This window comes from Eulemur rufifrons, chromosome 28 (genome assembly GCF_041146395.1).
Source record: "Eulemur rufifrons isolate Redbay chromosome 28, OSU_ERuf_1, whole genome shotgun sequence".
In the NCBI taxonomy this organism is placed as follows: domain Eukaryota; kingdom Metazoa; phylum Chordata; class Mammalia; order Primates; family Lemuridae; genus Eulemur; species Eulemur rufifrons.
This window is the reverse complement of record NC_091010.1, coordinates 2,458,890-2,485,219: the sequence shown is the minus strand read 5'-3', so window position 1 is coordinate 2,485,219 and position 26,330 is coordinate 2,458,890. Positions and strand designations below refer to the sequence as shown.

At 39.8% G+C, this 26,330-nt stretch overlaps 1 protein-coding gene across 1 annotated transcript in view; it reads right to left on the bottom strand.

The window, feature by feature from the left end:
* Positions 1 to 20,967, bottom strand: part of BMS1 (BMS1 ribosome biogenesis factor) — a 54,568-nt gene extending 33,601 nt beyond the window's left edge. The window contains exons 1-13 of the mRNA XM_069460250.1: positions 20,951 to 20,967; positions 18,732 to 18,941; positions 17,708 to 17,898; positions 16,669 to 16,748; positions 13,390 to 13,578; positions 12,728 to 12,870; positions 11,915 to 12,036; positions 11,307 to 11,500; positions 10,344 to 10,483; positions 7,786 to 8,561; positions 7,509 to 7,610; positions 5,864 to 6,018; positions 2,122 to 2,203 (exon numbers count right to left, since the gene is read on the bottom strand). Of these exons, the coding sequence (XP_069316351.1) occupies positions 2,122 to 2,203; positions 5,864 to 6,018; positions 7,509 to 7,610; positions 7,786 to 8,561; positions 10,344 to 10,483; positions 11,307 to 11,500; positions 11,915 to 12,036; positions 12,728 to 12,870; positions 13,390 to 13,578; positions 16,669 to 16,748; positions 17,708 to 17,898; positions 18,732 to 18,907 (2,350 nt within the window). The 5' untranslated portion in view covers positions 18,908 to 18,941; positions 20,951 to 20,967. The remainder of the gene's footprint in view (positions 1 to 2,121; positions 2,204 to 5,863; positions 6,019 to 7,508; positions 7,611 to 7,785; positions 8,562 to 10,343; positions 10,484 to 11,306; positions 11,501 to 11,914; positions 12,037 to 12,727; positions 12,871 to 13,389; positions 13,579 to 16,668; positions 16,749 to 17,707; positions 17,899 to 18,731; positions 18,942 to 20,950) is intronic.
* Positions 20,968 to 26,330: the final 5,363 nt, after the last annotated feature.

Below are 26,330 nucleotides of genomic sequence, written 5' to 3'. Positions count from 1 at the left end.
GAGGATAGCTGGCGCTGCACCTGGCCTCTGTAAGCCTGACCTGGGTGGCAGCCTGCACTGATACTGCTACATGCACCCTTTTCCTATAATGAACTATAGATTTGAAAGCACTATCAATTGGGCTATGTGAGTTTTTTTTTTTTTTTAAGCAATGAAAATCTGTTAAACTGCCCCAGTTAATGCAGTGATAAAAAAGGATTTCTACAGAAAAAATAAAATGAAACCCTCCCCAAATGATTGATGGATCTAACTATATAATCTTTTAAAATGTTTACTGTAATACTAAAAAATTGGAAACCAAATGATAAAATGCAGAAAAATACTTACAACAAAGGATAAATATCCCTCAGAGAGAAATTCTTTAGAGAGAAATCTTACAAATTAGCAAAAAATACATTAACACCCCATTAGAAAAATGGGCAAAGGACACAAATAGGCAATTCACCAAAGAAACGTCACAACCAATACACCTTAAATAAATATTATCATTTACAAGTAATCAAAGAAATGCTAGTTACAAATATAAGAAACCATTTTTCAAATGGCAAAATATATTTTTTTAATAGACAGTACTCAATGCTGAATGAACACAATAAAATAAGTAGTAAGATACACTGCTCACAGGCACGTATATAAGAATGACCTTCTGAAAAAGTATTTGGCAATTGAGATCCATAAAAATGACTCAATTCTAATGTTGATGAATCTATCTTACAAAAACAAAAAATGTGATCCAAGAATTATTTCAAGGTTGTTCAGGGTGGACAAAGTACAAAAATGCTTAAATGTCAGACAATAGAATTGTAACTTGAATTATAGGATAAAATTTAAACCACAAAAACAAAATCTTTGAAAAAATTTAATGATAAAATTTATATAAAGTATGATTATAACCCAAAGAATTTATATATCTACATACAATTTTTAAATGACAAGAAGGAAATACTTTAAAGAGTTAGCAAAGGTTTTTTGCAGGTGGTGGAATTCTGGTATGATATGTACTTTTTATTCAACATTTTCCACAATGCATACTACCTTTTATCAAAAGAAAAATATAAACATTACACTTGAATACACTTTTCATGCACATAAAATCTATTTAAGAAATGCATAATAAAATTTATAGAAAGCTTCTCTTTTCCTTTTTTAAGGTCTGTATCTAACAAATCAGTTAGCCAAGGGGAGAAAATAAAATCATCATGAAAGGAGAAACCAGAACATTACCCTTAACTCCTATCAGAGTTCCCCAAAGTATTTCACTGTTGGGAAATAGGGCTAAGAGACATGAAAGGTTTCATGAGTTTTGCAGGGCTTTGCCTTGAAGGAATCTGTGAGCGTGTTAGTTCACAGATCAAAAGCTCCTTAGCAATAAGGGGGGCATCTCACCGGTCAGGGGCAAATGCAAAGCAATGCCTGTCTCGAGACCTGCAGGCCAGCGCCTAATGCTTGTGCAAGGAAGAGATCGGCATGGGGTCACAGGTTAAGGACTGATCAAAGAATGCCCACCCAGCAGACACCTGCAGCTAAAACCAAGTGGCCTCACTGCTTCACTCCTGACCACACGTCTCAGTTAATGAGAAACCAGATAAGGAAATATATGGTCTCTGTATTTCTATTTTAGCTTTTCTGCTAATTGGGAATTTTATCTTAAACTTGTATACTCAGCTAGGTCTATTCTTAACTTAGGGCTTAAGAAGTTTATCTTAGAAAAATTTTCTAACCATTTGCTCACGTAGATAGAATTAATCAAGGGGCCCCTAGAAACTTTTGGGGAGCCTTAAGACCTAAACGAATAATCTGTACACATAAATCTGTAACCACTAACAACTAATTGCTGTACCAATAAATACTGATGTGGGATTTCACTCAGGGCCTCCTAGCTCACGGGAATGCTGGAGGACCCCTGACTCCCCCATCACTTTAAGCTACTTTATCTCTGTCTCTATTATTTACAAATCCCTTTCAATGATCCTGCCTGGGACCTGTTTTGCTGGGAGAGTAGCTAACTCCCGGCATTTCACAATTGACTATTATTTCTAACTTGACTATAATTTTAAATATGAAAGAAAATAAAAGTATAAAGAAGCTGGTCTTCTCTGAAGAAGGCAGCTCTTTACTTACCATCTTCTGCTAAGATCTTGGCTGCATCTTTATCATCTTCCCACTTCCCAGTCACGAAGCAATCTTTGATACTGTTCATAACCTTAAGCAGAAAAGTCAGCACTTAGCTGATATGCTCCAATCACTCAACAAAACAACTGCTATTAAGAAATGGTAGTGGGCAACAACTTGCCTTTAAATACTTCTCAAGACACTTTCACGGATATTCTCATTCCAAGTGGACCTATGTGATAACTCTACCTTTGATGTAGACAGCATAACCATAAAGATAAAACATGTCATAATATAACAGCAGATAAGGAAAGTACTATTAGGCCACTGACCTCATAAGTAAACAAACAGATATTTACTAATTCAACTAATTTTCAAGCTTTAATAAGGTTTCTAAGGCAATGCAGTGACACATTATTTTACAAAGCTGGTCTTGCTATTTGTTAATCCAAATCTATTGTGTCTGTTTGAAAGCTTAATTCCTACAGAATGGGAAAAGATATTTGCAAATCATGTATCTGACAAGGAACTATTATATAGACAATATAAATAATTCATAATACTAAATAACCCAATTAAAAAAATGGGCAAATGATAAGAAAATATTTCTTCAAAGAGTAAATAAATGGTCAAGAAGCCATTTGAGGTCATGGATTTAAATATAGTTGATGTGCTTCATTCTACTGCACCCATTATCCTTACTGGTGCACATACTGATCCCATCTGTGGCCTGTGGGAATCTCTTCATGTTGGCCATTTGAAGTCATATATATAATACATGTCAATATTGTAAATAGCCATATGTAAATATAAATGCCCATACAAATACAAATGGCCAATAAGCACATGAAAAGATGTTCAACATCATTAGCTATAAGGGAGATGCAAATCAATACCACAATGAGATAGCATGTCATACCCCCTAGCATGGCTATAATCAAAAAGACAGAATGACAAACGTTGGTGAAGACCTGGATAAACTAGAACCCACATACACTGCTGGTTGGAAAAGAGAAATGAGAGAGTACACGAGAAAAGAAAACTTTAACTGTTTTCAGTAATCATATTACCCTGATATTGTTTTGTGCGTAATATGGGATAAAGTAAATGGAGTAATTACGTGATTTTCTAATTTCATCATCTTCAGATTCAACCAGAGAATAATTCTCCAGTGGAAAAATGGACACAGATCTAAGATGTAGTCCTGAATATGAGTTGAAAATGTCTGTATGAATTCTCCTAGTTCTGGTCACTGAGAAGGCCTAGAAACAATGACCAACTCATGGCAGTAAGCATGCCTATGCCTAGAGAGTGAGGTTGAAATACCATTTTCTCTAAAAAAAAAAAAAAAAAAAAAAAAATATGAGGATTTCTTATGGCTGATTCCAAGTCTGGTATCAAAAATGCACAAGATGATGTGGATATCTTATCACACCACAAAGCAAAGAATCGATCAAGGATGACTACGATCATGTCAAAAGAACTCAGGAGCCAACGTCAAGAGCCTCCCACAGGCCACGGATGGGATCAACATGAGCATCAGTAAGGATAACAGGCACAGTAGAATGAAGCACATCAACTACACTTAAATGCATGACTTCATAATGATACTTTAAAAAAGAAAAAAAATAAAAACAGAGTCACCTTTGGAGAATCATTCCAGAAACTGATTTTTTTAAAAAAATCAAGCATTTACTCTTACCCTGCTTATGTGGAACTACCGGGGTAACCAAATAGTAGATATGGGCAAGTTTCTCTTTATAGAAGTGTTCTGGCTAATAACAGAAGTGATCGAATAGAACATCACTAGTCTTAAGAAATTAATAAGGTTCTAGGCATTGAGCAGCAATAATTGCTAACATCATGAAGAGACAACTAGGCTTTATGTGCCTCTTAAAGATAAAACACCGTCAACTATGAAACAGTGTTGCCAAAAATAAAAATCAAACCTAAATCCTATCAAACTTCTAGATGTTTTGACCATAGGGTAACTATAACCATGTGGCTATTTAAATTAATCTTAATTAAATTAAATTAAATTAAGATTAAAGTTTAAATCAAATTAAAAGTTTGATTAGCCTCACTACCCATATTTAAAGTGATCAATGCCACAAGTAGCCACAGCTCAGATATTTACATCATCACAGAAACTTTTGTTAGTATTGCTACGCACCAATTATAGGAAATACAGAGGAAAGAGCCTGATAAACTGCACACAGGGATGCAATACGATACAGAAAATCAAGAATATGAGAAACTCTACCCATAAAATATTTAATATCTTAAAGAAATAATATCTAACTTAAAAGAAATGGGGAGGGAGGGGGAAGAGTCAATTAAGAAATTTAAAAGGCAGAGTGAAAAACAATAAAAACCAGGTAAAAGTAAACTATGATATTTAGTGATACAAACACCAAACAAGAAATTATGAAGAGCGGAAAGGATTACCCTAAGCATCTGAATCATGGTTCCTCCCACAGGGAGGAAGAAGACACAGCTGGGGTAGTCACACACAGTGCTGCCGGGCAGCAACAATGCTTGATTTCTTGGCCAGAGTGGTGGTCACATGAGTATTCACCTTCTAGTAATTCAGTGAGTTAATTATTTTCATGTGGTCTTCTATTTCTGTATTAAATCTCACCAAAAAAAAAAAAAAAACAAAAAACAAAACAAAACAGCCAGGCATAGTAGCTCATGCCTAAAATCCCAGCTCCTCAGGAAACTGAGGTGGGAGGATCGCTTTAGCCTAGTTCAAGACCAGCCTGGGCAACACAGCAAGACCCCATCTCTGAAATTAATTTTTTTAACGGGTAAATAAAATCTCATAGTGTATTAAGTGCTTCCTAGTGAATTATGCTAGGTAACATGATAATGATTCGGCCTCTCTGAGGAGAGACACCTAAGCTAAACTGAATGACAAAAAGAAAGCCAGCCTTGGAAAGATCAGAACATTCCAGAAAAGAAAATAGAGGGGGCTGGACACAGTGGCTCACTCCTGTAATCCTAGCACTTTGGGAGGCCAAGGCGGGAGGATTGCTTGAGCTCAGAAGTTCAAGACCAGCCTGAACAAGAGGGAGACCCCATCTCTGCTAAAAATAGAAAAATTAGCCAGGCATCACAGTGTGCACCTACAGTCCCAACTACTCAGGAGGCTGAGGCAGGAGTATCGTTTAAGCCCAAAAGTCTTGAGGTTGCAGTGAGCTACAATGACACCACTGCACTCTACTCAGGGTGACAGAGCGAGACTCTGCCAAAAAAAAAAAAAAAAGAAAAGAAAAGAAAAGAAAATAGAGGGGGGAAAATGTCTAAGATGGGATTAGGCTTTGGCAAGTTTGAGAACTAAATGAATTCCCGTGTGACTAGAAAATGGTGAGCTCAGGGAAGAATATTTATAGGTATCATAGCTTTTTTGGGTTACAAATAGTAGAAACTATAAGTGTTAATTAGGGACACAAAATATTTCACATGTATGAAAACTTATGTGTGATGCTTCAAAACAAAGATTAACTCTACTATCCACACTAAAAATTGAACATATTCCTTTCCTCCATAACACATGCACACGGTCTAACTAAAATCAGAACATGTTATGGCTTAGGATACATGAAATATCCACTGCAGTATCTGTGAAAATGACCTGTTGTCTTATAAAAATAAGAGGCCAACAACTGGTAAGCAATGTTGAAATAAGATAATCTTTTAGAACAATTCCCCAATTCTCTCGTAAGTCAAACACAGTACTCAGCCTTACCTCCTCTAAATCCCAATCATGGGGCGCCTCCACAAGAAACCTGGAGCAGTCCAAGGAGTCAGCCTTGTGCTTACACTCTCCCTCAGGCTGGCTGACACGAAACAACCCTCCAAGCTCTTCTTGGGTATCACCCTCTTCTTCATTATCCTCTGTCACTAAATAGATCACCATGATAGAAAAGTGAGAACAAAATTACAGCCCTAGAGGACTTATCATCTTCAACCACTTAAGCCATATGTCTTAGAACTCACGGGACTAAGTTTGTGGTAGGTATGGTGATAGCCCCAGGTGAGTCAGCTATAGAGAGAGCAGCTTAGTCACAGGGGAAGAAAGGCCAGGAAACTACCGCTCAACATGTATGGAAGATTCCTGATCTCCTGCAAAGCAGCAGCCAAGAGTTCATTGAGGAGTGAGAATATTGGGGGTTGGAGGAAGGAAGGGACATTTAAAAGCAGAGGTTTAAATTACTATGGAAGAGTTGTGAGTCTCTGATAACTAAGAGTACTTAGGTAAAACCTTCATGAAAATCAGTACCGGCCGGGCGCGGTGGCTCACGCCTGTAATCCTAGCACTCTGGGAGGCCGAGGCGGGTGGATTGCTCAAGGTCAGGAGTTCGAGACCAGCCTGAGCGAGACCCCGTCTCTACTAAAAATAGAAAGACATTATATGGACAACTAAAAATCTATATAGAAAAAATTAGCCGGGCATAGTGGCGCATGCCTGTAGTCCCAGCTACTCGGGAGGCTGAGGCAGTAGGATCGCTTAAGCCCAGGAGTCTGAGGTTGCTGTGAGCTTAGCTGACGCCACGGCACTCACTCTAGCCTGGGCAACAAAGTGAGACTCTGTCTCAACAAAAAAAAAAAAAAAAAAAAAAAAAAAAAGAAAAGAAAATCAGTACCCAACAACCCTCCAATTCGATGCTCCTCACCCAAATGTCTAATCATACTGGTAACTGGGCAGCATAATATACAGCTCACCACTTTAAATTTATTTTTGCATTATTTTTTCCAAAAATAACTTATAGACAAGTTTAATAAAAGATAAAATCAGAGGACAAGGGCAAAACGGAGAATGAATGCATTACACAGGGTTCTCATTCTCAGCAAGGAGAAAAAGATTTTTTACAGGCAAAAATATTTTCCTGACAATAAATTCTACAAAAATTTCTCATGAAGGACTTTTAAATAGGAGGTACAATGTGACATAATGGACAGTATTCACATCAAAAAATTTATAGCAAACCAGTAAATCTACTTCAAATGGTCAGTTTGCAGTCCTCATGAGCTTATGAGTAAAACCATCTGCCAAACATAAGCCAGGCACAGTGGCTCACGCCGGTAATCTCAGCACTTTGGAAGGCTGAGGTGGGAGGATCACTTGAGCCCAGAGGTGGAGATTGATTGCGGTGAGCTGTGATTGTGCCACCACACTCCAGCCTGAGTGACAAAGCGAGACCCTGTCTCAAAGAAAAAAAAAAAGAAAAAAACGAAAAAAGTCTGCCAAATATAAGATGTGACAGTGTGACAGCCAGGAATAATGGATGACAAAAGTACCAGCGCAATCCTCCACCCAACTCCCTCATCGCCTTTTCAGAAAATAATCTAAGAAACTCAAACACTTCTAGCTCTGAACCAGAGTTCTTTACCCATCCCATAAATGAGCTTTCGGAGGTTTGGAGTTGCCTGTTGTTGCCTTAGAAAAGCCTCAGCTGCCTTTCTGGAAAGGTCTTCCTTCCACTTGAGGGCACCTGAAATGACAATGCCAGCCTCCAGTTAGGTCTGTTTACTTGTCCCCCCCTGCTTCAAAATAGTCATAATGCAACGTATGAACAGTTAACAAATCTCCAAAACAGCAGACATTCCACTTACAGCAACATTGTGAGTTCCAAGTTTAGAGTTGCAGCCAATCAAATTTAAGCATACCTAAAGTTTCTGGGGAATAGTTATTTTCTTCCTTGTAATCCTCTTCCTCTTTGAGTAAATCTTCTATATCACTGGTCTCATCAATTAAGTTCTCTGACCCCAGTTTCTGACCACTGCGCCCCTGAGAAAGTTTTGGATGCTTTTTCCTAATAACATCTTCATTTTCTGAGTCCTCTTCCTCTGAACTGAGTGAGGAGCTTCCTTCAGATTCATCTTCAGATGCAAACGCCTCTTCAGCGGTGCAGTGACCAGAATCGGAAGTGGGGAGAGCTGCTTTTTCCAACGGCAAAGACTTCTCCAGATTCACATGGTCACCCCAGTGACTAGCGGGCCAGAGTCCCGGTTCACCACTTTCTTCAACAGCCTTCGACTCTAAAATGTCACTCTCTCCTTCTGCAGTGGCCTCCTCTTCTTCACTGCTTTCTTCGGCTTCCTCCACTTCCCCTTCTTCCCCGGAGCTTCTCTCAAGGTCATCGTCGCTATCTGCAAATGCTGGTAAATCTACCTCACTGTCTTCTTCCAGCTCTTCAAGTTTCTGCCGCTTGACGCCCTTAACTGTCATGTACTTATTATACTTATCAGTCATTTCAGCATCTTCCTCCTCTTCTGTTTTGTCATCACTGGAGTCATTTTCCAACCTGTCATCTTCAGATATTTCATCATCATCGTCATCACCACCATCTCCAGACTCATCATCTTCATCTCCAAAAATGGCTTTCCGACGCACTCGACCAGTTTTCAAATCCATTTGCTTTTCCTCTTTTGGCATCCACAGCCTGTTTTACCAAGCAAAATAATTCAATTTATACAACAATCAGCTAATGTAGAAATGGCAATATAGTCAATAAAAATACAAAGAAATAAAAATGGCATAGCATAGAAAAAACGATTTGATAAACATTGGAACACTTAATAAGCAAACTCATGCTTAGTTCCCTAACAACATACTTCAAAAGAGCTTACAGAGAATAAAGAAATCACTTTTCTTAATCCAATGGTAGAAAAAATTGCTCAGAAGGGAAGTTAGTGTTTAGGAGATCTTTTGGAAGGCTGATTAATTTCCAAGCTGGAAACACACGATGCTTAAGAGAAATTGGCTGACTCTAGGCCCAAAGCAGAGAGAGGACAAAGCAAGCCCAGATCACCCTGTTGTGTTAGAAAGCAAGAAGAGCTCAAAGACTAATGGGGATGTGCTGAAAGGACACAGGAGACAGGCTAAGGGCACCCACAGCTAAATCTGGGACAATGTAGGCATCAGAAAGAATAATGACACACAGAATGAAACAAAAGTCCATTAATCAACAGTGATACTGAAATAAAGGAGGAAGTGAAGCGAAAGATCTTGCTGGCCCGGCACAGCGACTCACGCCTGTAATCCTAGCACTCTGGGAGACCAAGGCAGGAGGATCGCTTGAGCTCAGGAGTTCAAGATCAGCCTGAGCAAGAATGAGACCCTGTCTCTACTAAAAATAGAAAAATTAGCCGGGCATGGTGGTGCATGCCTGTAGTCCCAGCTACTTGGGAGGCTGAGGCAGGAGGATTGCTTGAGCCCAGGGGTTTGAAGCTACAGTGAGCTATGATGACTCCACTGCACCCTAGACTGGGCAACAGAGTGAGACACTGTCTCAATAAAAAAAAAAGAAAAAAGATGCTAAAACCACAGGTTGAAATAAAAACTTAATGTAGCACTATGTATAAAATTACAAAAACATCAATTAGCAAAAACTAAAAATTACATCATAAGGGAATGGATAAGTTAGAATACACCAATAATAACAAAAGGATGATTATATAAACACTATATAGAAAAAGGAAATGCAAAGGATGAAAAAAGTGACAGATACTATAACAGTAACTATGTTAGAAGAGTATCCATATAGACAAAAATGAGTAGAAAAACATACAAAAATGAAGACAGCTAATAATAACATGGATTATAATGATCTTTTAGTGAATACTTCTTGTCTGTAAGGCATCATGCTAAGTAGTTTATACACATTATAACAAATTACATGCTAAAATAATCTCAACCATCTTCAGAGTGATTTTTACTGAGAGTCATAAACCAATACAACAAAACCAATGTTTTGCATCCATTATGTATAATTCCAACCCAGACTAAAAAATAATTCACTGATTCCATGCATCAGTGGAAATCTACCCACAGGAGATACTATAATATAATAAGTAAAACTTTCAGAGACAAGATATGTGGCTTCTGGACAGCCACCTAAATAAGCTCTAGTATTAATATTTTGGCCACTTTTCAAAAGAAAGCCAGTGGCCTCAGGTCTCATAAGAAACAAAAAGCAACCTATGGAAAAGATTTTGTGGTATTTGAGGAGTATTTTGGGTCTGTTAAAAACTGAATCCTGTATTTCGAAAAAATATTCTCATGTAATGTTACGTAAGTGAAAGACCCTCAAAAACACCTGTATATGCAAAGCAAAACAATCTAGAGTGAATCCCACCAAGATGTTATGATGGCAGAGTTATGGGGGATATAATCTTCTGTAATATAATATTTTTTATTAAAAACATAAAAAAAAGAGACTTACCCTTGGTTATCTATATCCCCTGATGCTAGTGGTTTGGAATCAGAAAAAAGTGTCACTCTACTTGAAGCCATCTTGGCATCAATGGTGGAGTGGGTGGAGATGAGACTCTGGACCAGCTCATGAGTGGGCCCTGCCTCGTCCTGCCAAGGCAACCAAGAAAGGGAAAGTAAGGAACACACAAGCACTCGGGAGAAACACATGGGTTTCAACGTTTCTCAAAATTATCCTAAACACGGTTCCTGAGAACCTTTTTTAATGTCTCAAAAAGAAGAGAAGAAAATTGTTCTACAAAGCTTGAAATTGATCTCCTTCTTCATTAAACTTTTACAAAGTGCATGGAGTATGTAACCACATAGCCTAAATACTAACCTAAAAAACCGTAGGTCCCAATGCTACAGAAATGCTAGCTTTTCTAGCATTTTAAAATATCATTTTAACCCAATAAAATCCCATTTGAGAATAAGAAATAAAAATATGGAGTTCATTTTAAAAAGCAGAATGAGGAGACCATTCTGAATAGAAAAGCAGAATGAGAAAAACAGAAAGGATCAACAAGAGCTGGAAAACACCAATTTTGTGTAAAGAGAAACAGGCCACACAGACGCCACAGTGCCCACACCCTGGCACTGGATCAGAGAGGCATGGAGGACTAGACTCTGACTTTCTGCTACAATGGTACAGAAGCATTATTATACAAAGAAGTACTCTGGGAGTCCACTTGCACAAGACTTCTTGGGCGTGGCTCCGGGTAAAAAAAATTAAAAAAGAAAAAAAAAAAAGTACTCTGGTACAATGAAGTGTTCACTATATTCTGTATATTTTTGATATGCATATGGGCTTTTATCATAAATATAAATAAAGAGGAAAAGCTGCAATAAATAAAGGCTGAATACATTACTTTCTGTAATAAAAACTAGGTTAGGAAACAATGATGAGAATTCAGAGCAAAGACTCCAATCTCACCAATGCCTGAAAACCATGGCTGCCACCAAGGTCAACATAGACAGCATCTTTGTCATACAGCACACCACCAACTCCAGAGAGAGGTGCATAAACTAGCTTCTCTTTCTCATTTAAACAGCGCTTCTTTTGTTGTTCAGGAAGAGCACAGGGGTCTGGGAGGAAACTGACATCACTCACAGCAAAATCTCCTACACCTGAAAGACAGAACCCAGGAAGCCAGCTTCAGCTGACAAGAAGGCAACAAGTATCAACTGTTGGTAAAAGTGCCCCTATAGGTCAAAGGCTTAAGCTATGGCGCTAAAAAAGGGCATCCTGCAACACTGGAACTGTGCCTCTCTAGCTAGATGACACCAGGGTCAGAGGAGAGGAGATTCAGTCCATTCAACACCGCTGCAGGTCGACACGTGGCTGGGTTACTTTTATAACCGCCAGCAAGGCAGCTTTAGCTCTCCCTTGTTTAGTCATTTTTCAGTTTTCCTAAGAAATTATTAAAGACATACATAATCTAAACATTTCTACTCCCATAATATGCTGAAATAAAAAAGAAAAAAAAAGCCACCCCAACAATTCTACATATATTTCTAGTATGTTTTACAACAAGAGGATACCTGGCATATGAATTTGGCTTTTATTTTTCAAGTGTGCTCCTCTTAAATAACCATAAAGAGACACCTTTCGGTCACATTTGATGTTTGTTCGGATATCCTCTGGGTTTGTCAAATCTTCCATCCTAGAAAAATCATATGGCAGAAATGAATGTCAGAAGTTCCTATACCTCCCTTCGTATGTTAATGACTCATCATGTCCTATTCCTGTTCATTAAGCACGTTGTTTAGAAAACTAGAACACAGAAAAATAAGGAAGCACAGTTCACCTTCCACCAGAGGAAGAAGAGCAAATACACAGTTGTGTCTCATTCCGTAAGACACCAGAAAGGGAAATGATGGCCACTTGGGGTCAGGAAAGGGTGAAGAACAGATCCAGAAAATCCCTTTTAGAAAAGGATCAGCATGTGACCTGGGGTTTTTAGTGTGGCTTGGATTCCAGCAGGCAGAGGAAGAGTACTCCAAGCTAAGAAAACCACTTAAGGAAAAGCACTAAGGAAGGAAAGTCAAGGCACATTTGAATGACTCGCATGCACAAAGACAGTGTCACTGAAAGCTAAGGTTGAAAGGACAGGGACACATCCTATAATCTTAAATGCTTCAAAATCCTCCCATTTTCCTAGATATAGTGTAAGTGATTTACTCCCAAAGGCACAGCACCTTTAAGTGCTGATGTAAGTGGACATTTTCCATCACCTATACTTCTCCCCCCACTGTTCAAATAGGCCCAAAAGAAGTGCTATCACTGTTCTTTTTCTAACCGTTTTAGCTTTGATGTATATAGGCCAGGAAGGAAAGTTTACATCCATTTTTTACCTGTCTGCCAGGATATAAGGGTGAGAAGTTTGCCATGTGAGAGGCCTAAACTTCATAACTGTAATAAAACGACCCAGATTGTGAATTTCTTGGTTTTGATATTCTCCATGTACCATTCCAGAAAGGTAGAATAGCTTGGCACCCTAAATATTAAAAGAAAATTAAAAATTAAATTTCAATTAAATTCTTGTTAATACTGAACCAAAATAAAGGTCCTAAATAACAAGCAATCGTAAGAAGGGAGACTTCTAGCAAAGCCACTGTCCAGATGCTTCTGGATCCCTGCTGGCTTCTTTTAGGACTTATCGTGTTGGGGTCTCAGAGGGGTAGAATGCTCGCCAGCTGAGCAGTGGCATCAGCCTATGCATGACGCTCGCAGGTGAGTGAGGTTTCTGAGCACAGCAAACGTTCTGTGAGTACAGAAGGTTGGGAAGAGTACCAATGCCTAATCCTATAACTGGGAGAAAATTCTGACATATTCTATTAAATAACAACCCAAAAATAGAGCCAACACTGCCTGGTAGAGGGGGAGTATGAGGACTGTGAATAGATACATAAAGGAAACTCAGGAGGTGAATCCTACAGAGATGTTTATTAATGTCTCTTCATTCTATTTTAAAAGGATTACAGTGTTAGTATCCAATAATTATTTCTCTTCCTACCGGATAGACTTCTGTCCAGAACCTGTGTTTTAATCGCTTCTTTGTCTTCTTCAGTTGCTTATTATGCTTGAAGGAGTCTAGGTGGGTGAGAATTCCCATAATTTTAGGAAAGCCATGAACTTGACAGATGTTTAGAAACTCAAATGTTTCCATTTCAAACCCAAAGCTGGCATCTATAAGCATCAGCACCTAAAAACAGAACACAAAATGTATCAAGGAAGCTACCAAAATAAAAAATCTAGACCAGGAGTAAGCAAATGGGGCCAAATCCAACCCATTACTTGCTTTTCTAACTAAAGTTTTATTGGAATATAACCATATTAATTCACTTACATATTATCTGTGGCCGCTTGTGCACTACAAATGCAGAGGTAAGTAGCTGCAACAGAAACTATATGACACACAAAGCCTAACATAGTATCTGGCCCTTGACAAAAAACGTTTGCCAACTCTTGCTCCAGAGTCTAAACCAAATGACTACCTAGGCGTCACCCCGACAGAGAAACCACCACCCTTGACTTGCTCTAAAAAGTAACCATAAGACAATGCCCACAAGGATATAAACTTCCATTTCAAGAATATGAATGTATGAGAAATAACTCAGAAAAAGCCGTGGCTAATTTGGCTGCTACTTAATAATTCCAACTTCAAGAAATGAAGTTTTTTGTAAGGTCTTTTTAGGCCAATAACAAGTTTCAAACACGGAAACCAAATAATAGGTCTCTGACATCCAAAAAATGTGAAGGGATAATCAATGAAAAATATTAAAAAGTACGGAAAACCAATCTTTTGTCTCAATCTTCCTAAAAAAACTCAATCTGTTTTTTACTGTGAATATAATGGAAAAGCTCTATCTTACATGTTAATATGTATAATTGCTCAGATAATTTTTTTAAAGGCCACCAGTTTAGAATTGAGTCAAAAAATAGTAAAGTTATGGTGACTGGTAATCTACAAGAAAATACAAGCAGATTGGATCAATTTTTAAAATTTAAGACCCTTCAAATATGCAAAATAATTTCAGAATTGATACCTGGAGATTTCTAGCTTAGATATTAAAGACATCTTTGTTCTCATCTTTCTCTAGCTAACAAAAGTAACAGAAAATAGAAACAGAAACATCCATGTTTGACGAAACAAGGGAATATCCACATCCTAAACCACAGAATACATGCAGGTGAGCAACTGAGTGCTGTGAGAAAGCACACCTGCTGCTGCAGACCGAGCCAGCAAGCAGAATTCTTCAGTAACGCTGGAATAAATCAAGGGTCAGGTAGACTGTCCTGACACCCTATTTGACCCTGCAGAATCCCAAGATGCAAGCAATTGGCTGTAGGATCAGGAAGAAAAGGTAGCAAACAGTCCCTCAGCTGGCAATCTTTGTCAACTAAATCTGTATTACTCCCCCAGTGCACTCACATGCAGAACATACTCAAAGCCATGTATTAAGTTCGCCTTTGTCATGACTTAGGAAGCTTTACGACAATCCAGAGCAGAGCAGTCAGCATAAGCCAGGTTAAGTTACAGTGTAGCTATGCCATGGGACACTGTATTAAAAAGAAAAAGGTTGAGCTACAGTAATTACTGGTTATATATCTCCAAGATACATTACATTAAAAAAGCAAAGCATAGGCCGGGCGTGGTGGCTCACACCTGTAATCCTAGCACTTGGGAGGCCGAGGCGGGCGGATTGTTTGAGCTCAGGAGTTCGAGACCAGCCTGAGCAAGAACGAGACTCCGTCTCTACTAAAAATAGAAAGAAATTATATGGACAGCTAAAAATATATATAGAAAAATGAGCCGGGCATGGTGGCACGTGCCTGTAGTCCCAGCTACTCGGGAGGGTCTCAGGCAGTTGGATCACTTGACCCCAGGAGTTTGAGGTTGCTGTGAGCTAGGCTGACACCACGGCACTCTAGGCAGGGCAACAAAGTGAGACTCTGTCTCAAAGGAAAAAAAAAAAAAAGGCAAAGCATAGAACAGTGTGCATAATAAATTACACTTTCTGTTTTTAAAGCTTTGCATGTGTTTCTGCACATGTGGAAGGATACTGCTCTGAACAGAACTGAGACACCAAGGATCAGAGCAAGGAAAGAGAAAACATACATAGTGTGTACTCCACAGTATAATTTGAATATTTTACCAAATATGTATGCTCCCTTCTAAAATATTAAAAAATTTAGACAAAAGACATCTCTATTAATATGTATGCTTTTTAAATTAGAAACTTGCTATATTTTACATACAAGAGAAACTAATGACTTCTATGCTGAACTATTTCAATCATTTCAAATACACAAGATTTAGTAAGTTAACTACTTTGTGGTAACAATAATACTTATTTTTACTAATGGTAACATTACATGTTCAAAATTTGAACAGTGTTTAGTTTTATGACATTAAAATGGCACAGCTTTAAAATCTATATTACTTTTTATTTTAGATTTTAGGACCCTTCCTGGGCCAAAGGATAAAATCTGTAGCTCTTTGTCACCAAACAGCTCTCCAGAAAAAGCTGAATCAAAAAAAAAAAAAAAACAAAAAAAACAAGGTATCCATCACCCACACTTCAATGGGGTCAATATGGCTTAATTTTTTTGGTTTTATTTTACTTTACTTTTGCTAATTTAAAAGATAGTTAATGGAATATCAAAAATAATGAACGCTACCATTTCTGTAAACGCAATTGAGGCTGCACGTTTTCCATATGTCGAGTACTGTCTAGATTTTCTACTGATACAACTTCTTTAGGATAATCTATGTACGTACTTTATCATAATCATTAAGAATGGAGGTTCTGACACTATCAGGAGCAGGGTCCCATACTCAGACAAGTTAGTTAATTGCTGGGAGCCTCAATCTCATCATATGCAAACTGCAGATAATACCTATTTACCTCATAGGTGTATTGGGGGTTACATAAGCTAAATTTGTAAAAAGCAGCACAGTGCCAAGAAAGGTCCAAGAAATGGTATTTACTATTATATATTTATACATATGCATGTATAAGTTAGTGAGCTCTTAATTAGCTATGTTCATTAAAAGTTTTCTCCACCCTGTGGTTTGCTTTTAGATTTTAGAATACATTTCATTGTGCACATTCCATTTTTATTAAGATAACAATAATTATCAATTGAATCACATTTATTATATCCCTGATGATACTCACCATTCCTTTAATAATGTAAAATTCTCTTCCCTTCAACACAGGATAAATAACCTACCACATTGCTTGCTATAAGTCTCTGCCAGCATCCCAGGATGCCCCTGCTGACTTACCAGATCTGCTACTTTAGCCAGATCAATCATCATGTTAATGTCACACCCACATTCGATAATGGTGAGTCTGCGCTTTTTACCTATAAGCGAAAAGATGAAAATTTTATTTTAAAAAATCCTGAAAAAAACTCTACCCGTTAACTCTATCATTTTTTAATTGCATCCAGTAAAACACCATGTATGTTTACAGGAGTGTGCCAGAAGTTCATTTTTGTAGCATAAAACTGGTAAAATAAATTCCATCTTGCTCTCTTGCTATGTTTTTTTTAAGTTCAAAATAATATCAAAAGTCTACACAAATGAATACGTGCTCAAACAGGGAAAATCCTGACGGGGCAGTCTTCATGATGACCGTGCTGGTCAGCCGCAGGCCAATGCTTTTATCTCTTATCAAATTTTCCCATACTCTCACTACAGCTAAAAATATCATCAAACCTAATGCAACAGAATATTCATGGAACAATAACTATTTCTAAATTACAGTTAAAAGAAAATAAATGGTCAAGAAAATAAAAATACTCTAAAGATAAAGCACAGCTTTAATTCCACTACAGTATCGCCATTAATAGGATTTCAGATTCTACCACTGCCATTTTGGGAATCTGTTTCATCCTCCCTCAAGCTTAGAAAGGTCATTATCTCCCAAAGCAGACAAATTCTCACAGGAAAAAGAGAAAAAACTCTGTCTCATTTCCATAAGAATGTGGCTTCATGAGGGCAAGCAGGTACATCTGGCACACAAGAGATACTTACGGTCTGTTAAATGAATGTGCTGCTCATGGTGACCAGGCCTGCTGAGCCTTTCCAAAGAACACACTTGGCAAAGTCATACAGCAGTCAAAATAAGGTATACATCTACATCAGTATCTCTAGGAACCTATCCTTTTCTGAAGCTACAGCCAACTTAGTAAAAACCCAAGAGAGGTAATATGACATGACAATATTACTTTAACATTTTCCACTCAAGAAAAAAACAAAGACATGCACGTCCCTCAAACAACAACACCTACCACATCAGCTCTGTGGCAGCACCCCTTACCTGACACAATCGTCACGGGGCCTCTGATCTCAGTCAACTTCTGCCTAGTAAAGTTCCGAATGAGACACTGTATCAAGGTGCTCTTTCCAACTTTTGGAGGCCCCATCACCACTACCACTATTGGTGGGGGCTCAAGAGGAGTGCGATCAACCACTGGAATATGATGCTTTTTTGTCTTCAGATCCTGAGTCCTATTTGTAAAAAAGAATTTAAAAAAGCAAACTCACTTTCAAATATAAGAGAATAAAAGGTATCAACCTTATAAGTATTGATATTATAGAGAGTAGAACAAACAATATACGAGTACAATTACTTGTTAATCGTTAACTTCTGGCCCCAAGTGAAATAACTGGTCTTCAGTAAAGATATAACAAGATGACTTCAATAGTATAGACGGTTAAAAATTAATCATATGCTCCTTAAATCTAATTGTTTTATGAATTGATTTTAACAGTCTAAAAGAAAACCAAAGGCAAACACTGAGGCCAAGGTTTTGCAGTTACATTTGGCTCTCCTACTCACTGGTAAGATGACTGGGGGTAACTTGCTCTCTGAGCCTCAGTTTTCTTATCCATAACATGAGGACAAGAATAATTCCTACTCTCCAAAGGCTGCTGGAAGAATTTAATTCGATAATGTTTAAAGTACCCTGCCGGGCATATGGCAAAGACTCACTAAATAAAGCTATTTTAGTATTAAATATTACAATTTTACTATTTGACATTACAACTATAAAACATATCCAGAAAACAAAAAGAGCACATTTATGACCATTGAAATTGTTTAAAGTTTAGGAACAAACAAATTCTATAAATCCTTTTCTCTTGGGCAAAAAGCACCAATCAGTGTGCAGATGCTGGAAGCAAAGCAGCTCCTATGGGGAAGGTGTCTCAGGTTTTAGTGAAAGCCATTCCGCATGCATCTCTACATCCTTTGTAGCTGGACTAGATTCATAAATCCACATTGTCATCTGTGAGAGGCTCCTACCACTTAAAAAAGAATAAATATAAGAGTCACCAAATACCTGTGAAAGGATCGAGCCATCCGCACAGCAGACTGAACTGCAAAAGCTTTGGGGTTTCTCTTCCGAGCATCATCTTCATCTCCAAGTTGGAGATCCTGCAGGTGCCTTTTCCTTTTCTTCTCAGCTTTGGGCCCACTGTTTTTCTTTCTGTGTTTCTTTTGGTCCTTAGTCTCCATAGTGGCTTTTTACCAATTCACAAATAACTCTAACCTAAAAGAATGGGGTAGGGGTGAAAGTGGGGGAAGCATTTCACAATCTGGGCAACACCCAGGGAAAAACAGTAAATTTCATTTCTTTATGAAGAGATGATATATTAAATATTTGCTCACTCAACAATAGAAACTGCTTAATCAGCCCCAATTTCACTTTTCTCTGTTATTCTATAAATTAGATGAGTTACCTCTGCTAAACTTACTCTTTATGGTTAAGTTACTTTTTAACTCGTCTTAAGTGTCAACATCACGAGTGTCCATTTCTGCGAGGATAAAATATTCTATATTTTGAGACAGAGTCTTGCTCGGTGGCCCCAGCTAGAGTGCAGTGGCCTCATCATGGCTCACTGCAACCTCAAACTCCTGAGCTCAAGGGATCCTCCTGCCTCAGCCTCCCAAGTGGCCGGGACTACAGTCACATGCCACCATGATTGGCCTTGTACTTTTCCATACAGTAACCATTAACCACATGCAGCTACTGAGAACTTAAAATGTATCTGGAGAAACTGAAAAAAAAAATTAATTTTAATTAATTTAATTCTAAATTTAAATAGCCACATATAGCTACCACACTGGACACCTCCAGCCTAGATGTCAATTAGACTAACAAGGTAACTCATCTAATTTATAGCATAACAAAGAGAAGTGGAATTGGGGCTGATTAAGCAGTTTCTACTCCTAATATTTAATACAGCATCTCGTCATAAAAAAATAAATGAAATTTATGGTTTTCCCTGGTTAAGTTACTTTTTAATTCATTTTAAGTGGTTTCCTAACTTAAATTAAAACTTAAATTTCAATAAAAAATTTAAAACATTTTAGGCCGGGTGTGGCTGTGCATGGCTGTAGTCCTAGCTACTCCAGGATGAGGCAAGAAGATATCTTAAACCCAGGAGTTCAAGGCCACCGTGAGCTACGATGACACCACTGAACTGCAGCTAGAGCAAGACTCTGTCTCAAAAAAAAAAAAGAAGAAAACATTTTAATGACCCCCCCCAACATAACAACAGTATCACTTTCAGTACCTGTTGACTCCATAAAATTCCTAAATTACAACAGTCATTTACATACATTTGAAAACCAGTAATACTGTGTGAGATATGATTGGTTCTGGGTGATGCCTGGAGACCGCATGAATTTGGAAAGACCCTTCCAACGATTCTGAACTTCCCAGGAATCCAGGGCCCATAAATTGGGAACCACTGGATTAGTGAGTTTTTACGGAAATCAGGCTGCACGCAATCTGATGACGTGGTTTAAAAGGGGGGAGGGGGAATGTCACTTCATTCAACTAAGGTAATGAATTTATTCCAGTTTAATAAATGTTTGTGTCTGCCTAGGATGTGTTAGGCACCGGGCTAGGAGATATGGATACAGCCATGATCTGATAAGTGGAGGAAATCCCAGTGAGTATCTTCCAAAACGTGAGGTTAGGGCCACGTCGGAAAATTGTACAGAGTGCTACTGGAGCACAGAAGTCATTCAGTGGCTTCCCAAACACACACACACCAGCGGAAATAAAAGTCGTTATATATCAGCATAGTGTCAAGAACACTGGCAGGGAGTTAGAAGAGCTGAGCTCTACGAACGCTTTGAAACTAAATAGCTGTGTGATTTCAGAAAAATTATTTTTCTTCTCTGCTACATTTTAAATGTGTCTCTCTTTCTTTCTTTTTGGTGGGACAAAATAAAGAACAATTTGGAGTCAACAGATCCGGCTCAAGGTCTAAGGCACCTGCTGGGACAACCCGGCCAGGAAACCTCTCCCCACCACCTGCCCTCCCTGTCCGAGATCTATGCACGAATTCACCCCGCCACTCTCCCAACGACCTCGGAGCAACCCTCCGGCAGGAACGAATTATGTCCAGCGCATGAGGCACTCCTTGGGAGCAAAGACTGACCGGGAGGACCGAGGGAGGACCTTCCACGCGCGCGACTCGTAATGCTCTCAGAGCCCCAGCCCCAGGGACCCCATCGCCGCCACCTCCCGCAGCCTGCAGCAGTTACCGGGTTCACAACTGCCGCTCCTCAAGCCCGCATGGACGCTGCCGGAAGCGGAAGTTCACCTTCGCGCTGACTCACCGGCGGGAAACGAAGGCAGAAAGAAACAGACCGATGGGGTAGGGGGACGACTTTCAGGGGAGAGCCAGAAGGAAGGCTCGTGATTGGCTGAGTGCGGTGCAGCCACCGTCAGCGCGGTGTGGTCCACCGGAAGCTCGCCCTGCCGGGACGTCCCACCCCAGGAATGCGCGGTCCTGGCCAACGGCGGCGCCCGCCCCACGGCAAATCCCGCGGTGGGACCCCTGAGCAGCGAGTCCCCGCTGATGGCCAGGGTGACTGTGCGGCCTGGCGGTGGTTACTTGGTGCGGTACAAAAGCCGGAAAGAGACGTATTTAGTCCTGGTTCCCACAGGGTCACCGGGCTCGTGCCCTCCGAAAGCCCTGGGCACCCTGTTTCCCGACGCGCCCAATGGGCTATCACTCGATTGGGGGTCCACTTGCTCATCCTTAAAGAGGACATAGCTGGGGGGCTTCTCGGATTCTATAGTGCTCTAAGACCCTCTTTTGCCCGGATCAACAGACTCCGGCTGCAGGGATAAACTCTGACCCAGCCTGAAATGCCTCGCCTTTCTCTGTTCCCGGGAAAGGGGCTTTCCCCGACGAAACGCAGGATCTTGCAGTTTTCTTCGTGCATAGCTTTGCCTTCCCAGAGCTCCGCCCATTTCACCTAAGGAGATGATTTGGAGTTCATCTAACTCCCGTCCCGGCTACTTGAGATGCCTACAAAGCTTGGCACATTGTCAGAATGTGTATTAATGTCTTCCTCTTGGTCCCATGTAGCCCGCTCTTGTCTTCTGCCTTACCTCAGCTTCTCACTCCCCCCATGATCAGACCTTAGACCTTGTCAGGTCCGAGGACTGCAACACCCCGCCCCCCACCCCCCGTGTCCTCCCACTCTGACCACCACCTCCTATCTTTCCACGTTTACCTCCAGTTCCCTGAAACCAGGGCTCCGATAGCCTTACCAGCACCTCCAATCCAGATCTTACTTAGTACGTGTTCTCTGTTCTTCCTCCCTTCATGACTTCTCTCTCTCTAGTAAGCTAGCTTCAACTCCATGGTTAATCATTCTCATTTGTCCCTTGCACACCTCCTCAACTCACCCACCTCTCTGTCACCTCATTATATATACTTGGCAAGATGAGGGCGCTGGATAAACCAATTCTCTATCTATTCCATGCTACAGCACTGCAACTAAACATGGCTAGAGGAAAACATGACCATGCCAGCGGTCCTCACTTTAATAATTCTATCTTTGGAGCTTCTTACTACTTGGTTTGGAGTTTTCAGGATCTTGTTCTATACTTTCTCTTACTATATGACAACAAGCTTTTAAATTTTTCCTAACTTGATCTGACTTTATTTTTGATATAGCAAAAATTTTTTCATAAGGCTTCCCTTTCTTCCTTTTCTTTCTTTCCTCCCCCATCTCCCTTCCTCTTTCCCTCTCACCTTCTCTCTCCCCCCACCTCCGGGGTATAGGAAGAAATAAAAATAAAACTACAGGTTATAATAATAATGATAATTCTATCTTTGCCTGGTCTATTCAATCTCCCAATGAAAATTTCAAATGAAAATGAAAATTTCACACTTCCTCTATCTTCAATCCTTTCCACCACCTCTCCCTTCCTTGCTTCCTGCCTCACTAAGAAAATGGAATTTGTCAGAGAGGTCTTCCACAGACTCCCCTCCACATCTCTTGCCCCTGCCTGTTACTGTAGATGAACCACTGCTGTGTCCACCCAAGGCATCCTGCACTGGACTGCTGCATCCCATCATCCCTTACTGCTCCACAATGTCACTCCAGCCAGTCTGTTCTCTCTCCAACATCATTAGTTTTTCCCTCTTTACTGGATTATTCCCATCATCATGCAACATGCAGCTATTTCTCTCATCTTCAAAACAAACTCCTCTTGACCCTATTTCCTCTACCAGTAACTGCGTCTTTTCTCTGCTCCCTTTTGCAGCAAAATTTCACCAAATAATTGTCAATACATTCTCCAGCTCCTCTCCTCCTATTCTGTCTTAGATTCACTCAGCTCCCAGGACACCACCTACAACCCCGGCTGTGCCGTCTCAGCCACCTTTGCTGGTTCTCCTGCTCCTGCCTGACCTACTGAAGTTAAAGAGAGACTGCAGAGCTCAGCCTTCAGTCTTCTTCTCTTCTGCATCTGTGTGTGTTCCCTGGATGATCTCATTCTGTCTCATACACCATCTGTATCAATTATCAGTTTATTTCATCTCTGTCACAAATTCATTCTTCATTGCCTGCTCTGCAAAAGTGGAGCTGGATCCTTTAAATATTTTTCCTCTAGCAATGGCATGATGTTAAGTTTTGTCAGAAGAGGGCAAGAGAGAGACTTTGAGGAGGAAGGGTGTTTTTTCCTGTTCTCTTATTATCCCTGGTCAGGCTTCTGCAGAAGGGTGATTTCCTAGGGACATCGTGGCCAGCAGTGTCCAGTGTCCAGCAGCTCCCTGCACCCTGCCCACCTCCAGGCAGCTTTGTTATCGAGTGACTCCTCTGAGATACCTTCCTTTACCCTAGCACCAAGAAGAAGGATTTCCAGCAAGTTCCAGTGGTAAAGCACCATAGGGACTTTCCTGATACCCAATGGGCCATGGCTGGGCCCCTCCAATGCAGTGGGGGAGGAAGGTACTGGGAGAGACTCTTCCTGGGCCCCCATCTCGGCCCTAGGCTAGTGGCTGCTCCACCTGTATTCTTTTGAATTCCTACTAGCCTCATTACTCCAGTCCCCTGTTGCAGTAATAATTCTTTATATAACCTTTTCCTGTTCAAATTACTGTGTGGTTTCTCTTTCCTGATTGGATCCTGACCAATACACCATCATTTGGAAACAACTCCAAAATGTAGATCAATGTCAGACCTCTCACCTGAACTCCAGCTGCCTCCCTGAAATATCCATTTGCATGTCTAATGGACATTTTAGAAGTAATATTCCCAAATAGAACTCAAGATCTTTCCTCTCAAACCAACTGTCCAGCAGTCTTTTGATCTCAGCTGATGGCAATTCCATTCATAAAGTTTATTAGCCCAACACCTCACATACATCCTTGTCTCTCTCTTGTTCTATCCACCATTTCCAATCAGCCAAGAAATTCCTATTGCCTGTAACTTTAAAATATAACCAGAATGCAACCACTTGTCACTGCCTCCATTGCTTACCGCTCTGGGCTATGCCCCATCCAGTCACAAAAGGATGGCTGCAAAACCTCTTGACTGGTTCCCCGCTCCCACCTTTGCCCTTGAACAGTCAATTCTCAATGCAGCAGCCAGAGGGATCCTGTTAAAACATAAGGCATTATTGGTAATTTATATTGGTATGAATGCTTTGGAAATAATTCAGCATATCTATTACCACTGAGCATGCACTTAACCAACAAGCAGCAGCAGCAGAAGATACTGAAAGACACAAAAGAATGTTCATAGCATTAACCAAGGTGGGGAAAACCCAAAGGTCCATCAACAAAAGGATGAGGAAAAAACTGTAATAGAGGGAGGGAGGAGCAGGGAGAAAGCCTTTTGTTGTTATCCCAGGTGGCAGCAGCCCCCAGGTGGGCAGCTGGCAGAGTTCACAGGCTTTGTCTTTGGCAGAAATGGGACAATCAGAATCATCAACTGTGGTTGAACAGTAATTGCCTGAAGCTGAGAATCCATCCTTTAAAAGCAGGGTATTTTTGCTTATTATTAGGACAATGGCATTTCAGACAGGAGTCTCCATCCTCTTCTTTTTTCTGCCAAAGTAATAAAATATCTCTTTTCTTCCTCCTCAAACCATTTGTCCTAGTTCTTCTGATTCGGCCTTGAGAACAAATGCCAAGCTTTCTGTAACAATACAAAGAAAATAACTAACAAATAAAACATGAAAAAATTTAAGCAAAAGTAGCTGGACACAAAGAAGAATGTGGTGTATGCTTTGATTTAAAGTTCAAAACCAGACAAAATTAGTGTATAGCAATTGAAGTCAACATAATTGTGACTTTCGAAGAGGGGAGAATGTGTTATATCATCAGGAGAGGGCCTGAGGACAGCTGGAGCGCTGGCAGTGTTCTGTGGGTGGGGCTAGTTGAGGGGTTTGTTTACTGTGTAAATCTTTATTGAACTGTAAGATGGAAAATTGTGCTCCTAGGTATTTAGCCAACTGATTTGAAACTTACGTGCACATAAAAGTTTACACACAAATGTTTATAGCAGTTTTATTCGTAACTTCCAAAAAGTTAAGTCATCAAGATACCTTTAAACAGATTGGATGGATGAACAAACTGTGGTATATCCGTATAACAGAGAATTATTTGGTGATAAAAAGGAGTGAGCTATTGATTCACACAATGACATGGACAAATTTTATTTTTATTTATTTATTTTTTATATCAGCTTATTATGGGGATACAAAAGTTCAGGTTATGCATATTGCTCATGACCCCTCAACCCCCCGAGTCAGAGCTTCAAGCGTGTCCATTCCACAGACAGTGCGTGTTGCACTCATTATGTAGGTATACACCCATGCCCTCCCCCCGCCCCCCACATCTGTCCAACACCCAATTGGTGTTATTCCCAAATGTGCACTTAGGTGATGATCAGGGAAACCAATTTGCTGGTGAGTACACGTGGTGCTTATTTTTCCATTCTTGGAATACTTCACTTAGTAGAATGGGTTCCAACTCTCTCCAGGAGAACAAAAGAGATTCTATATCACCATTATTTCTTATAGCAGAGTAATACTCCATGGTATACATATACCACATTTTATTAATCCACTCATGTATTGATGGGCATTTGGGTTGTTTCCACATCTTTGCTATTGTGAATTGTGCTGCTATAAACATTCGGGTGCGGGTGTCTTTTTTATAGAATGACTTTTGTTCTTCTGGGTAGATGCCCAATAATGGGATTGCTGGATCGAATGGTAGGTCTACTTGAATCTATTTAAGGTATCTCCATATTGCTTTCCACAGGGGTTGCACTAGTTTGCAGTCCCACCAGCAGTGTATGAGTGTTCCTGTCTCTCAGCATCCACGCCAACATGTATTGTTTTGGGACTTTTTAATAAAGGCCATTCTCACTGGTGTTAAGTGATATCTCATTGTGGTTTTGATTTGCATTTCCCTGATGATTAGAGATGTTGAGCATTTTTTCATATGTTTGTTAGCCATTCTTATATCTTCTTTTGAAAAATTTCTATTCATGTCCTTTTCTCACTTTTTGATAGGGTTGTTTGAATTTTTCTTACTGATTTTCGTGAGTTCTAAATAGATTCTTGTTATCAGTCCTTTATTGGATGTGTAGCATGCGAAAATTTTTTCCCATT